The 15,586-nt window shown below is 40.1% G+C and overlaps 1 protein-coding gene across 1 annotated transcript; it reads left to right on the top strand.

Annotated features, from left to right (window-relative positions):
- The first annotated feature begins 5,271 nt into the window (after positions 1-5,271).
- si:ch1073-15f19.2 (T-cell surface protein tactile) lies at positions 5,272-15,586 on the top strand. Its single transcript, XM_056411802.1, has 7 exons — positions 5,272-5,385; positions 5,801-6,145; positions 6,893-7,005; positions 7,181-7,340; positions 12,692-13,183; positions 13,844-13,952; positions 14,554-15,586. The coding sequence occupies exons 1-7, from the start codon at positions 5,304-5,306 to the stop codon at positions 14,696-14,698; spliced, it is 1,446 nt and encodes a 481-aa protein (XP_056267777.1). The 5' UTR covers positions 5,272-5,303; the 3' UTR covers positions 14,699-15,586.

Raw genomic sequence — 15,586 nt, 5'->3', positions numbered from 1 at the left:
CTTCGGTAGGAAAGTTGAACTTATTTTATAGTTAGTGTGAGTTTTTCATTATTATTTTGGCCTGAGAGACTCTAAAGCAGGGGTGTCAAACTCATTTTCACTGCGGGTCACATCCACATCATGGCCGCTTCTTAAAGGGTACCTGTAGTGCAAAACAATATGTAGCCAGATCAAAAGATAATGTGTTTCTAAAGGTTATTCATGCACTGACGGTCCAGTATTCAATAACAATACGTAGTTTAGGCTGTTCAAAGTCCTCAACTCCGACATGCGACATTGCACTGGAGCTTGAATATGTCGCGGGTGGTGTGACGTCAGATCGTTGATAGATCGACAGCCAGCCACAGCGGATGTGTTCAGAAACCAATGTAAACAACGTCGAGCGCTCGCAAACAAATGCTGAGAGATTGATAATATGGACGATGAAAGATTGTCTGATTCACCAACTGGATACTTGTTTGAACCTTTAAAAGCAGACTATCCCCATTTAGTGAATTGTGACAGCGATAGCGATGATTCTGATGAAGTTGATGCCGAAGGACCGCTGGTCCAGATGCTTCACCGTGCGGACCGTGCACGCAAGTCGGCGGACGTTTGGTGCAGTTGTGGGAAATGTGTGCCACAGAAAACAGACATAGAGTGCATTTGTTGTAAAGAGCACGAACTTATGTCCGATGATATAGCAGGGCTCTCAAGTTTTGAAGACAGGCAAGCGTGAGATTTCCATCAGCACCGATACAGCTGACTGTTGCGCGCCGCATCGAGCGAAAAGAGTTGTCAACGGGGGTGCTAGTGACTATTGCTACTCAACAATCGATCGGCGATTGAGCACCCCTGCATTCAAGCATTAAATAGCCGAGAGGTTTTTTCAGCGTGAGGAATTAGATGTGTGGCGGGAGTGCGTGAGATAAGACCGAAATGCGTGAGTCTCACGCTCAATGCGTGAGACTTGAGAGCCCTGATATAGTGTCATTAGACCTCATCTGCTTCACACAAAAGAGTGAGCTTGAGAGCTACATCGCGCATAAGCCAGCGCTGGAGATGTCTTTCATTGATGCAATGTTCGGCCGACATGTTCGGGGGTGCTCGTGACTTTTGCTTTGCTCCGTCCGTCCCGATGCGCGCAAACCGGTGTCGGGAGCTCCGCGGCGCATGAGACGGCGGGCAGAGGACTGTCAACGCAACACGTAGAGACAGAAATGACATGCTTCTGCTGTAATGTGGCGCTATAGAGAAAGTGACAGGGGGGCGGGCCAATTTTTTTTTATGTCATGCGATCTACCAATACTACGCCGCGATCGACTGGCAGGTCGCCGCGATCGACGTATTGAGCACCCCTGATATAGATTGTGTAATTCTTGAGGCCACCGATCTATCCCAAGAAGCAACGCGTGTAGAAGTGGCTCCGGATTGGCTGAATTCCTTTCAACGACTCAACGTCATAGTTAGCTTTGAGCTGGAGTAAATAACTAGCAAAATGGCTGCGCCCACGGACTCGGAATGTTGACAAAGAAATGTAAATCCTCGGGCTATGCGTGACTTGTTGACAATAGCGGCGGGGTAAATATGATTTATTTGATGCGCCGAATGGATGTAGCATGTTGTTGTTTTGCACTACAGGTACCCTTTAAAGGGCCGGTTGTAACAGAAGTATATAAAAGTATAAATTACTCCCCAACATATTGTTAAATAACTCTCTTTGCATTTAATTATTGTTTATTTTAGTGTAGAAATATTGTACATCAAAAAATGTCTCTAATATTATAACATAAATCCATTTAATTTAAAACCTTCAAAATAAAAGCACGGCATATTTTTCATAAATTTCTTGAAGAAAAGGTGACCGTATGTCTTTCAAGCCGTAAGGCACCACATAAAATGAAAATGTCTCTAATATTATAACATGAATCCATTTAGTTTGAAACCTTCAAAATAAAAGCACGGCATATTTTTCATAAATTTCTTGAAGAAAAGGTGATCGTATGTCTTTCAAGCCGTCGGGGGCCACACAAAATGACGTGGCGGGCCAGATTCGGCCCGCGGGCCTTGTGTTGGACACTTGTGCTCTAAAGGCTTCAATTTTAGTCAGTGTTTTAACTGCCTTGTCGTTTCATTTTTGGATCAACAAGGTTTTCCTTTACCCTGATGATGGGGATATAAATGTCTGTTATGCTCTTGCTGACCTTAGCTAAATTCTAAACACACACAAAGGTTAAAGAACATATCTTCGGAAACGTGTCTTGTGAAAACGATATGGAAGTGAAAGAGATGAGCCCGCAGTTCCACTTCCCTTTTATGATATGTATGTGTGTGTTAAGCTTTCAATAAAAGGCTGAAGCAAAGGGGTGCTCAGTGGGAAGTCTTGGACGTCGACACTGCTCTGAGCAGGTGTGACTGAGCTCCCCCTTTTGCAAAAGCCATCAAAGATACTGCTTGTCTGTGGTTCATTCTCGCCTCCTTGACCGTGATATTTTACATGATATAGAAAATACCTATCACCTGACTTCCTGATATGACCCATAGCCCGTAAAGGGATTCCTGGTTTCCAGAGCACAGTTTTGGTAACATCCCTGAAATGTCATGTGTCTGTGTAAAAAGGTCGAGTTAAGGTTAGAAGCCAGACGTGTTTAAGCCACACTAGCTCTCAGGATAGTTTTTAGTTAAGAGCAAATATTGGATGGATTGTCATTTGACCTTCATGGTCTGCAGAGGGCGCAGCCTAATGACTTCCCCTGACATTTCATGTTGTCCAATACATTGAATTATGACCAAATATCAGCAAAACCACTTTCCCCCATCAGCCTCAGCTATACTTGTTGTTTAAAACAGCGTGTGTGTGCATGTTAACACGTTACATTGAGATGAACCTTTTCCTGCTAATATACTGTTTATATTATATTAATATATTAGTATTGTCATTATAAGCATGTTAGCATCACAATATTAGTATTTAGCTCAAAGCATGTTGACAATGAATTACATAATTACAATAATATATATATTTTTATTTTATTTTTAAAAAAATATTTATTTTGAATATCCTACATATCATAATATTGATATACATGCATGAAATAAATATCAGATGTTTCTAACTGTCAAGACATTGCTCGTAGTATTTGTATTTCAGTGGGAATAATTAGAGGGACAAGAGCAGACACGGTCAAAGAAATACTAATAATAAAATCAAAAATCATATGTACTGTGTTAAAAAATTTATATTACACGCTGCTAAACTCCGGCAATAAATGTTACACAGGAACCGAATATAGACGTGTTCACTGAGTCTTCGTCTTGCTTCCATTAAAGTTATAAGATCATTCACATCCAGAGCACGTGTGCACCGTGATCAATATTCTGATGTGATCGTTAAAATAGATAGCAGGTTCATTGTCATTTGAAAGAAGTTATAGACTGGGGGGGAATAGTATAAGTTACCCTCTTTGTTATATTTTGCACTATCTCTCGGGGCACTGACCGATTTGTATAGTCAGACAATCTCTTTCCCATATGCCCAGATTTTTAATAATTCATTCCCTCTGAGAAAAATTCCCACACATTCAGAGAGATATCTGGACGTGGACAAGTGAGCAGTGCAGAATGTGTGTAAGTGTGGTCAGACACACCCCTGAAGGTCAGTAGGGACTATTGGGGGGGGGGGGGGGCACCTGCGGGGTCACACCACTCGTTTCTTTTTTCCCCGCGCACGAGAGCGTCGAGCAGAGCCGATAGAGCAGTAATTCATCTGGCTCATTATTATTTAATTGCGAAAGGAGAATTGTTCCCATTACAAGTCATTACAAGCAAAAATATACACTCATCGTCCAAAAATGCCCGACATTATTTCTCGGCCGCTGAATGAAGTCGTCCTCGGCGATGTTACATTCCTTCAGAAATCCTTGAGGTTTCCACGCTCTCTCTCCAGAGAAGTGATGATGCCCTTTTTAAATGGGGCGACACTGCGAGGGCCCGTTACACTTTGATAAAACACTGAGAGAATACTGATATAAATCTTCTTTTGAATGGCAGTCACTCTTCTACCTACTTCAATAAAGGTCATATACCCAGAATATGACTGTAAAGTCATTAATCATCTAAAGGCATTGTGGGCTCTACGGGGAATCTTCATGAATATATAAAGGGGAGAGCTCGTAATATGTGAAGATAAAATGAATGAATGATGGACGAGCTGTTTGGATAAAAGCATTTTAAAATATATAAAACAGTTATTACTGCTTTCTTCCTGATTGACTAATGACATTTAACTTCTGAAAACATGGCAACCCATTCATGAAATAAGTCTCTCAATACGTGTTTTGTGTATCCCTGAAGAAAATTCCCCAAAAAATACCTTTGCCTAATCATCAGGACCTATTCATTACCAATTATAACTATCTGAGAAAGGAATATAAAGCCAGCTCTGCAAACTAATTATTCCATTCATTAAGAATGACTTCTGCTCCAAGACATTTACTCCGAGACATTTCACACAAATCAGCACAGAGGACGAAACACGGCTGTCATGTGAAGGCCAGATCATAAAGCAATCAATTCATCATATTTTTTAAATATATCATTTTTATTAGTATTTAATGCAAGTTAGTGGCTCACCTTGAATAGAAGATAAATCAAATGACGAGCGGAGGAGGAGAGGAAAGGATTGCCAGATGAAATTTTCTCTTGAGTATGTGTTGACCAACAGATGGAGCTCAAATAAACACACACACACACACACCATAGATACACATCTGCAGGTGTGTGTTCGGTTTATCCCTCTGTTGTCGCCTGCAAGACTCCATTTTTATTTGTATTAATTTTCTCATAAAGACATTTTACTAAAACAAACTTTGAGTTTCATTACAAAATCCCAGTTGACATAATTAAATTAATTAAATACCATATAATTTAATTGGTTAACCTGCACATATTCATTTATACTTTATACTCGACTCACATAAAAACAAGTTTTATTAGATAAAGCATTAATCTTTCAGTCTTTTTTGTGTTCTCTTGGTATCTTTCTTCATAGATGTTTTAACTCATCAGTGATTTAATGTCAAATCCAATGAGTCAATTATCTGCATTCTGTTAATTAGTCTAGAATAAAAAAAGTACATAACCACGAGCACTGCAGCGATGTCTTTCTACTGCAAGTATCTGCTCTTCACCACAAAGCTACAGCTCACATATGACTCGCTCTGTGTGGCTTCCTGTGAAGATAAGTCATCCTGCTGTCTGTCTCTCCGTCTCTACCCCGCTCTTGAACCTCAGTCAACAGCCTACCCGCTGTCTGATTGGTCGTTATGATTCCGGGGAGCTCAGACGTGGCGGCGGCCGCCCTGGGAACGGCCTTCTCCCTCCTGCTCTGTGCCTCAATTATTCAAGGTAATCCTGGACCACATGTGCTGTCGTCATGTCGCGTAATATATAATGGCACATGACGATGGGATATCTGGGTTGGACATGTGTATTGGCTGTGTGACGCGGTGGTTCAGTATCATGCTACCATCGCATATGTCTGTAATACCAACTTCAAAGTGGAAGTGATTATGGATTATGGATATCTGTATTAAAACACAGATTAGCACTGAAATGGCACTTACGGTACTTTTTGTAGTTCGACTTTCTTGAAGAAATGTTACTTTCTTGATTCTTGTTTTTCTGAGTTTGTACTCTTGGTTGAATTCACTTATTGTAAGTCGCTTTGGATAAAAGCGTCTGCTAAACGACACGCGATGTTATGTAATCACGTCTCCTCGCTGTTCTTGCTTCTTCCAACGCCATACGATGTGCTCAACAGGGCGTCAGGAGGCGGAGGGGTTAAAGTTTGAAAGGATGGAGGCAGTAGCTGGCCAGAACGTCACCTTGCCTTGCACGATAAAAAAGATCCCCGATCTCAAGATCGTCAATATCGTCAGTATCGAATGGAGGAAGAACAAACCCCAGGGCACAAAGCTGGCTCTGTACAGCCCGGGTAAAGAACTGGTTCTGTTTTGGCCTAACATCACCATGCAGGTTAACAACACGTCTCTCTCCTCTCTTCAACTCTACGGGGTGACGACCCAGGACAGCGGTATCTACATTTGTGACATTGCGAGTTATCCTCAGGGCTCCTTCCGGAGGAGAATACAGCTAGAGATCAAAGGTAAGATGGAGGCGAGTACATGCAGAGCCACATACCTGCAAACCACAACCAGACATGTGCAGTAACTTTTTATCCTCATGCCAACATCAATACTTTTGTGCTTCTGAGCAAATACATGTAATAATTGCAAAAGAAAACACATCCAAAAGGTTTTTGTAATCCATGCCTTGTCATCTCTCTGTTTATATATTATTTGGCCTCATCACTCATTTACTTGTCCAATGATGCAGGTCCTTGAGGGGTCCTGAAGGGGTGTTATAAACCCAAAAGAGGCAGAAGAGGCTGTTCATGTGTATTGCATCTGACAGAATTGTGTTAGCTAAGTGTTGTTATGCTGTATTCATGTTTTAACCCTCCTGTTGCCTTAGGGTCAATTTGACCCCATTCAATGTTTAACCCTCCTGTTACCTTTATATTTACTGACATATTTTACCCTCGGGGTCAATTTGACCCCAGCAATTAAAACCTCCAGAAAATTATTAGAATTAATATTGTTTTCCAAGTTTAAGTGTGAGGTACTTCATGTTTGTTTGTTTGTTGACTACCTAAATAGCCCTTTAAATATATAAAAAAGTTGATATTTCTTATATGTTTGACAGTGAAAAACAGCCTGGGGTCAAATTGACCCGAAAGAACACCGACATTAAACATTGAATGGGGTCAAATTGACCCTAAGGTAACAGGAGGGTTAAATAACCAGTATTGTGTTGTCAATCCAAATGAATCGGACATTTTCTTCTCTATTAGATGATGTTGACATAAAGTGTGATGCGGAGAGCGCAGTCGAGGTCCACTCTGGAGGAAATGTGACCATAACGTGCAGAACGATGATCCCTGATGCAAAGTACACGTGGACCAAGGTATCAGAGAAATGCGTTAATCAGCCCCATGTCTGACCTTAATTTAATTGTCATGCATTGAAATGTCAAGATGGTTTGATTACCTCCGACATTGAAAACCTACAATACCCCAAAAGATCTCCGTATGAGGAAAAACAGAAGGTATTCATACACTTATAATCTCGTTCTGCCCTAGAACAAGGCGCTGGTGTCAGACAATGAATCTCTGGAGCTGCGGTGTGTGTCTGAGGCTCACACGGGGGTGTACACACTGACTGTCAGCAGCACAGGAAACGCACGTCTGCAGAAAGAGTTTACCGTCACCGTGCGAACAGCAACCACAAGCTTCAGTAGAGGTGAGCCTCCACATTTATTTTCCGTTATGTCTCTGGCGTCAAACTCAATTTCATCATTTCCTCAGAGCTCCACAATCCAGTAGAGGGTCCCAGAGACTGAACGACTTAATAGACTGCACTCGACCGAAGAGATGATACTTGTTTATTATTATCATTACCTTCGCATTGAAAATGCGGGAGGTAATGTTTGGATCGCCGTGTATTTATTTATTTATTTGTATGCGTGTTATTCGCATAAGTAAAAAAGTATTAAACCGAATCGCATGACATTTGGTGGGATGATTGGTTATTATCCGGGGACCATTGATTAGATTTTGGGATCGATCGGGTCTAAGGTCAAGGTCATGAAAAAGGTCAAAATATTCTTGAATCGCATGGAATTTGGTGGGATGATTGGTTATTATCCGGGGACCATTTGATTAGATTTTGGGATCGATCGGGTCAAAGGTCATGGTCAAGGTCATGAAAAGGTCAACATGTTCTTTTTACCATAGCACGGTCAATTTATATCCAATTGGCATGCAAATAATGCCAAAATGTTCATAATTCAATGCCCAATCTTGTGATATGTGAAGGTATGCGCTCTACCGAGTGCCCGTTCTAGTTATTATTATTATACTCGAGCTCACTCCATTTCATTTTTTTAATAAGCAAAAAAAGGGAAATAGAGATTCAAAAGGATGTTGGAGCTGCCGGCCGTGTTACGAGAACGCATTGGTATAACTACAAATTGGGAGCTACAAAGGTTTAAGAGAGGAAACGAGTAATGTGTTGCTGCAAATCGATTGCCTCGTGGGACCGAGCTCCACAAAAACAGTATTTGCAGTTTTTAAATTGTAAAACAACCAAACTGCATGTTGTCTTGCCCCCCTACTGGTGTGGTGCCTTCAGGTGCCTGTGCAGGAAAGCAATCCTCAGCTGTATTCTTTCTCTTCCTGTGTTAAGATAAGATACGATATGTACTTTATTCATCGTCCAGGGGGAAATTTCTTTGAAGAAGCAGCAAATATGTTAACAATATATATGCAATACAATACAATAAAATGAAATAGCGAGGCAGGACATATTTTATATATATTCAAGTTTCTCATGAGAATTTCCAACTGTCACAAAAGTAAAAAAACAAAACAAAACCCACATAGAAAGGAGGAGCAGGAGAGGACTTCGGATCTACGCAGGCGAACAAAATATATACTTTAAAGGGTACCTGTAGTGAAAGCGAATATGTAGCCAGATCAAAAGATAATGTGTTTCTAAAGGTTATTCATGCACTGACGGTCCAGTATTCAATAACAATACGTAGTTTAGGCTGTTCAAAGTCCTCAACTCCGACAAGCTTCATTGCACTGGTGCTTGAATATGGCGCCGGTGGTGTGACGTCAAATCGTTGAGAGATCGACAGCCAGCCACAGCGGATGTGTTCAGATACCAATATAAACAACGTCGAGCGCTCGCAAACAAATGCTGAGAGATTGATAATATGGACGATGAAAGATTGTCTGATTCAGCAACTGGATACTTGTTTGAACCTTTAAAAGCAGACTATCCCCATTTAGTGAATTGTGACAGCGATGATTCTGATGAAGTTGATGCAGACCGCCCCGTGGACCAGATGCTTCACCGCGCGGACCGTGCACGCGCAAGTCGGGGACGCTTGGTGTTGTTAATGGTGTGCCACAAAAACAGACATAGAGTGCATTTGTTGTAAAGAGCACGAACTTATGTCCGATGATATAGTGTCATTAGACCTCATCTGCTTCACACAAAAGCGTGAGCTTGATAGCTACATCGCGCATAAGCCAGCGCTGGAGATCTCTTTCATTGATGCAATGATCGGCCGACATGTTCGTGAGGGGGTTTTTTTTTTTTTTTGCCCCGTCCGTGCGCCGCGCCACCCGTGTCGGTCGGGAGGGCGCATTTGAGACGGCGGGCAGAGGACTGTCAACGCAACACGAGACAGAAATGACATGCTGCTGCTGTAATGTGGCGCTATAGAGAAAGTGACAGGGGGGCGGGCCAATTTTTTTTAATGTCATGCGATCTACCAATACTGCGCCGCGATCGAATGGCAGGTCGCCGCGATCGACGTATTGAGCACCCCTGATATAGATTGTGTAATTCTTGAGGCCACCGATCTATCCCAAGAAGCAACGTGTAGAATTGGCTCGGATTGGCTGAATTCCTTTCAACGACTCAACGTCATAGTTAGCTTTGACATGAGTAAATAACTAGCAAAATGGCTGCGCCCTGAAGCGTTCATGGACTCGGAATGTTGACAAAGAAATGTAAAGCCTCGGGCTATGCGTGACTTGTTGACAATAGCGGCGGGGTAAATATGATTTATTTGATGCGCCGAATGGATGTAGCACGTTGTTGTTTTGCACTACAGGTACCCTTTAATGTATTTAAAATACACTTAAAATGTGAGTAGTACATTTTAAATATACTATGAAAGAAATGTACTTTCAGCAAATATATAACAAGTATACTAAAGTCACCCTTTCACCTAAAATTCAACTTTTAGTGCACTTTAAAATAGGTGTACTGTAGTATACTTTCAAGAAATATATTATAAGAACAATTTACTTTAATTCTAAGTTCTGTGTAATTACTTAAATGTACTTATTTAACCCTTGTGTTGCCTTAGGGTCATTTTGACCCGAATCAATATTACACCCTCCCCCCGCCTTTGGGTCATTTTGACCCGATTCAATGTTTCACCCTCCTGTTACCTTTATATTTACTAACATATTTTACCCTTTGGGTTCAATTTGACGCCAGCAATTAAAACCTCCAGAAAATTATTAGAATTAATATTGTTTTCCAAGTTTAAGTGTGAGGCACTTTATGTTTGTTTGTTGACTACCGAAAGAACACCGACATTAAACATTGAATGGGGTCAAATTAATCCTAAGGCGGGGGGAGGGTGTAATATTGATTCAGGTCAAAATGACCCTAAGGCAACACAAGGGTTAAACTTGTTTTCAACATATTTTTGTATATTTCAAAATGTATGCTCTAAATTAGCATTAATACAATGTATTTAAAGTACATTTGATAAATACAGTTTAAATATACCACATTTTGTGTAATTAGTAAGTAAACTTTCTCATGCCATTTTTATATATATATTAATCGTACACTTAAAGTATACTTTAAAGTATACTTTTGGTTTACTATAATAACATTCTAAATATATTAATATTGTGATTAAAGTATACCAAAAGTATATTTTGGTAGACGATAATCACATTCTAAACATAATAATATTGTGCTAATAATATTCCAAAAGTAAACTTTTCATATATTATTAACAAATTATAAATATATTAATATTGTAATGCGTTAAAAGGTATTAGTCTACTGTGAAAGTATACTGTCAAACCACAAAAACAAACACAGCATTAAACGTCATCTCTGTATTCTGACTCTTGGTGAGAGCACAATCTGTTGGACATCCAGGAGTAGTACAGTCCAAATGAAGGATTAAAAAATACTGAAATGAGATGCTTGAAACACGTCACATTTAATCACAATGCAACGCAGCATTGTGTTTAATATGCTTCTCCTCGTTATATCGAATGGGGTACACAGGCTAAAATGAATGTCCTGGTGTGAATGTGGGGCTATGCAGGGAAGAAAACAAAAAGTTGAAAACAACTGATGCAAAACAGATTATCTAAAGTGCCTGTAAGAGCCATTTTGTTTGTTTTTATTTAGTTGGACCTCCCACCACTAGGGGGCGTAGCGCCACTGTCAATTAAGATAGAGGCCAATATTTATCAGGGGGAGCAAGAGGGCCAGGTGTTGCTAATTTGGCAGGAGGCAGGAGCATACCGTTTGTTTAGTTATATTTAGAGATAACACGACTAATCTCAGAATTAATCTTACTTTTATTTTTTATTTGTGTTTCTTTGTTTGATTTTTGTTGGTTTTTGAGTTCAAAATATTCACTTTCATTACGCTCAAAATTAGTGGGTGGCGGTAATGCACCCGAAAGCTGTTTGCCAGCCGCCAGAAAAAGCAGTAGAAGAAGAAGAAAAAGTGTTTTGACCGTGGGAGAACAGGTGACGTCATTTTTTTAAATTCATGCATTTTTTGGGGAACAGACAAATGGGTTTGGACAAAGAGCATATATTTCTGGATTGTGTTAAAAGCCATACAACTTTATAAATGAATAACTATTCACATTACAAACTGGACATCGCATCTGTTTATTGCACGAGTCAAAACTAAACCTCCAAGCAACCACAGTGACCTTTTTTGATAAGCAACGGGGGTCACTACAGTACTCAATAATTAGGAATACATTAACACCATACGGTTGTATTTGCAATTCATGGCCACGCTCGTTCCTCAGGAATCTGCGCCCGTGGTTTTCCCGGTGCAGCTTCTTAACCCTTGTGTTGCCTTAGGGTCATTTTGACCCGAATCAATGATGTTCAACTATGCCCGCTTTGGGTCATTTTGAAGTTTCAATGTGCATCACCTCCTGTTAACTTTATATTTACTAACATATTTTACCCTTTGGGTTCAATTTGCCAAAACCCAGAAAATTATTAGAATTAATTAGAATTAATATTGTTTCCATGTTAACTTTATGTTTGTTTCTTTTTGTTTCGAACACCGACATTAAACATTAAATGAATTATAAATTAATAATTAATCCTAAGGCGGTATTGATTCGGGTCATTCGGACAATATAGGCAACAACAACAAAAAAATAACTTGATTGATTATGCATAGAGTGGCCTCGTAAATGCCAACTCTGTCCATATTTTAATGATGTTCAACTATGCACCGTGGGTATTTTTTAAGTTTTGCAGTGTGCATCACTTCTAGTTCCAACTCCACATTCAACTTTCCAATGTCACGGCTTGTTGTTCAACATTTTTTGGGGAAACGTGGACCAAAAGCCAAATATGTAACATTGACACTTGACATTTTATTCGAGGTTAAGTGCTGGATTTATTTCTTAGCTGGTAACAGTTGCCAGGCAACCCGGCAGAGAGTCCAGGAAGTCAAAAAAAAAATGTCTCCAGCACATGATTTGACTCCTTTTCCTCCTGAAAAACTACAACCCACATTTCCCTTTGTTCACATGAAATAAACAAGTTCCAGTTGTTATGCTTTTAACTAAGCAGCTACATGTGTTTACTTACAGATATGAGTTGAATAAAAGTTTTTCCCAAATATGCCAATCAGTTGAATGCCTCCAACGTGTACATGTTCCTGCCTACATTTAGTGTAAACACCATGAAAGCTTCCATAAACTATTTGATGCCGTGCCAACAGTGGATGGTTTATGCTTTGCTGACGGCACGTTTATTCCATGTTTTTGCTACTTCCAGATCTTGTGACGGTGCCAGCACAGTCCAACGTAACGGAGGAGGGCCTCGCCACATCACAGTCCAACGTAACGGAGGAGGGCCTCGCCACATCACCCACCAATGGGCTTTCAACAACTGACGCCTATGTAACTCGGACCGTGAATATGAGCGCTGCTGTAACAGATGAGAATCCAAACGCCATAAATGTCACAGCTGAAGACCCCATGACCTCCTTCACCAATACACACGTCAGTGTCGCGCCATCCCCTCTCACACACACCGACCCGTATCGTTTGAACAACTCCGATGAGCGGGAGATACGCCCAACTCGCGATTCTAACACGGTCCCTCTATCTGACCAATCGGTGGCCTTCAATCTATCCACAACATTAAGTTACGGTCACGAGGTTTTCAGATCAACGTATGAGACGACGAATGAGTCCATGGGAGGAAATCCTGCCGCGCCCCCGACTCTGAGCTCCGGGAATACAACGGTAGTCATCGAGGATGAAGGTGATGTTTACTATTGTGCACACACATTTGATCCAGGGTGGCATTATTGTTGCATTCTCCTTACTTGAGTCAAACATTCTTAGAATTTGTGAGAATAATCAACCGTTCATAATCAATACCACATCTTTGTTTGCCTGAAAAAGGCTTTTTAGCGGCGCTCTCAGATTGTTTTGGGGCACATTATTCGCTCTAAAAGGCCGCGCGCAGCAGCAGTACCAGCAATAAAACAATAAAAAAATCATTGAAAAGAAGCAAATAGTTATAGTCGAATGCGCTAAATGCTCAAAGGCCAGATCCTCTTAAGAAAAATACAGATGAATAATAGTTTATTTGACTTCACCATCTGCATCTTCATCACATATGAAGGCTTTGCATATTCCAGTTTTTATCAGCCTCTGGCTAGATGCTTTAAAAAAGGTAGAAATCTTGCTTAAAAAATAAAAAGTCACCTTCTGACTGCCACCCGTTGAGGGGGGGGGGGGGGGGGGCAAGACACTTTTTTCTGCCACAAGGCAACAACAAAAAAGGTTTTGTAGCTTTAAAAGTATTATCCATATTTGTTGGGAGTCTGCATTCTGATTGATATCTGAGAAACATATCTTGTATCTGTTGCTGTCCTCCCAAATGGCTCTATTTTCCCTCACTGAATTTGCTTCCCAGGTACCGGGGGTGCGCGGCGGCTGTTGTTGTTGTTGTCGTTGATCATGGTTCCGATCCTGGTATCGATAACTACGGCTGGCGTTCTCTACTCGGGACGAAGGAAGAAGAGGTCAAACTCTCTCCATGCGACGATGCTCTCTACAGCTGCTTCTTCAGAGCGATGCACTCATCCCTCTCTCTTTGTTTACCAATAGAAACACAAGATCATTCAAACGTGTCTAGCAATGGCATGAGTCAATATGTATGCACAGATATTGACCTGTGCCATTGCTAGAAAGATTAAAAATAATAGCATTAATAAGTTTGACTTACTTATTACAAAAAAAGTTAAATTTAAACTGTATTTATCAGCTTTAAATACATTGTACGTTGAAATAAAATGCTAATTTAGAGGAAATATTTTGACATATACAAAAAATATGTTTGAAAATAAGGTTTAAAGAAGTACATTTAAGTAATTGCACATAACTTACACTTAATAGATTTTTTCTTATGATATATTTCTTGAAAGTATACTATTGTACAATTATTTGAAATGTTTTAAAAGTTGAATTTTTAAAATAGGTGAAAGCGTGGATTTAGTAGGCCTATACTTTTTATATGAATACATTTCTTTGAAAGTATATTTGAAATGCACTATTGAAATTGTCAGTATATTTTAAATACATTTCTCTCTCTCTCTCTCTCTCTCTCTCTCTCTCTCCCTGCAGGATGGATCGACCGCCTCCATTCAAACCCCCTCCTCCTCCAGTCAAGTATACAGCTGCAAGACACCAAGAGATTTCAACACGATATTCGAGATGTAACTCTGTGACTGAACCTCTAGAGATGAAACACATGTGCGTTAATGTGTAATGCTTAATATATTATCAATGACGCTCGACGCGTTGCACGTCTCTGTGGGAATTTAGTGTGTATCCTATTCTGGTCACATGCAGAATTACAAATCACTTTCAGTTATGGTCAAACTGTGGTCACAACAACGACAACTGTCCAAATGTGGTATGTGTGACTCACTGGAGGGGGTTGTATGCTTTGTGTATAGCTATGGTGTAAAAACACCATCATGTTGATAACCTTTCTAAATAAAAGTTGGTTTAATTTGACTATGGGCTGCTGTATAGCAGTGGTGTAAAAACACAATGATGTTGCTAACATTTCAAAATAAAAGTTGGTTTAATTCGACTATGCTGCTGTATAGGAGTGGTGTAAAAACACAATCATTTTGCTAACCTTTCAAAATAAAAGTTGGTTTAATTCGACTATGGGCTGCTGTATAGCAGTGGTGTAAAAACACAATCATTTTGCTAACCTTTCAAAATAAAAGTTGGTTTAATTCGACTATGGGCTGCTGTATAGGAGTGGTGTAAAACTAAAAACACAATCATGTTGCTAAGCTTTCAAAATAAGAGTTGGTTTAATTTGACTGAGGTTTAGTGGGCCATCTTTAAAGTAGAATATTGGCGTCAGGGGGGCGGGGCCTACGGTGAACGGATGGGTGTAAAGAGGGCGTCGGTGTATAAATGGATGAATGACATGAAGTGTTCAAAATGCCTTCAATGCTCGCAGGACTAGAAAGTACAAGTCTATTGAGCATTTAAATTGAGCAATTACACTGAAGGTGCTTGTGTTATTTACTTTTTCTTTTTTTATGGTATGCGTATACATTGTCCTTTTTTTGATAAAGTCCAAGCTACTATCTCTTATGCAGCAATGAATAAATATTTCCAGACAAACAACACA

The sequence above is a fragment of the Pseudoliparis swirei genome, chromosome 3 (genome assembly GCF_029220125.1).
Source record: "Pseudoliparis swirei isolate HS2019 ecotype Mariana Trench chromosome 3, NWPU_hadal_v1, whole genome shotgun sequence".
In the NCBI taxonomy this organism is placed as follows: domain Eukaryota; kingdom Metazoa; phylum Chordata; class Actinopteri; order Perciformes; family Liparidae; genus Pseudoliparis; species Pseudoliparis swirei.
The sequence above is the reverse complement of the archived record's forward strand: the minus strand, read 5'-3'. Positions and strand labels throughout refer to the sequence as shown.

What these genes read in the sequence shown, in the direction of transcription:
- si:ch1073-15f19.2 (XM_056411802.1), top strand. Translation starts at nt 5,304, where the DNA reads ATGATTCCGGGGAGCTCAGACGTGGCGGCGGCCGCCCTGGGAACGGCC. An exon ending in CTGTGCCTCAATTATTCAAG is followed by an intron (nt 5,386 to 5,800) that starts GTAATCCTGGAC and finishes TGTGCTCAACAG; the next exon opens with GGCGTCAGGAGGCGGAGGGG. An exon ending in GGTAGTCATCGAGGATGAAG is followed by an intron (nt 13,184 to 13,843) that starts GTGATGTTTACT and finishes TTTGCTTCCCAG; the next exon opens with GTACCGGGGGTGCGCGGCGG.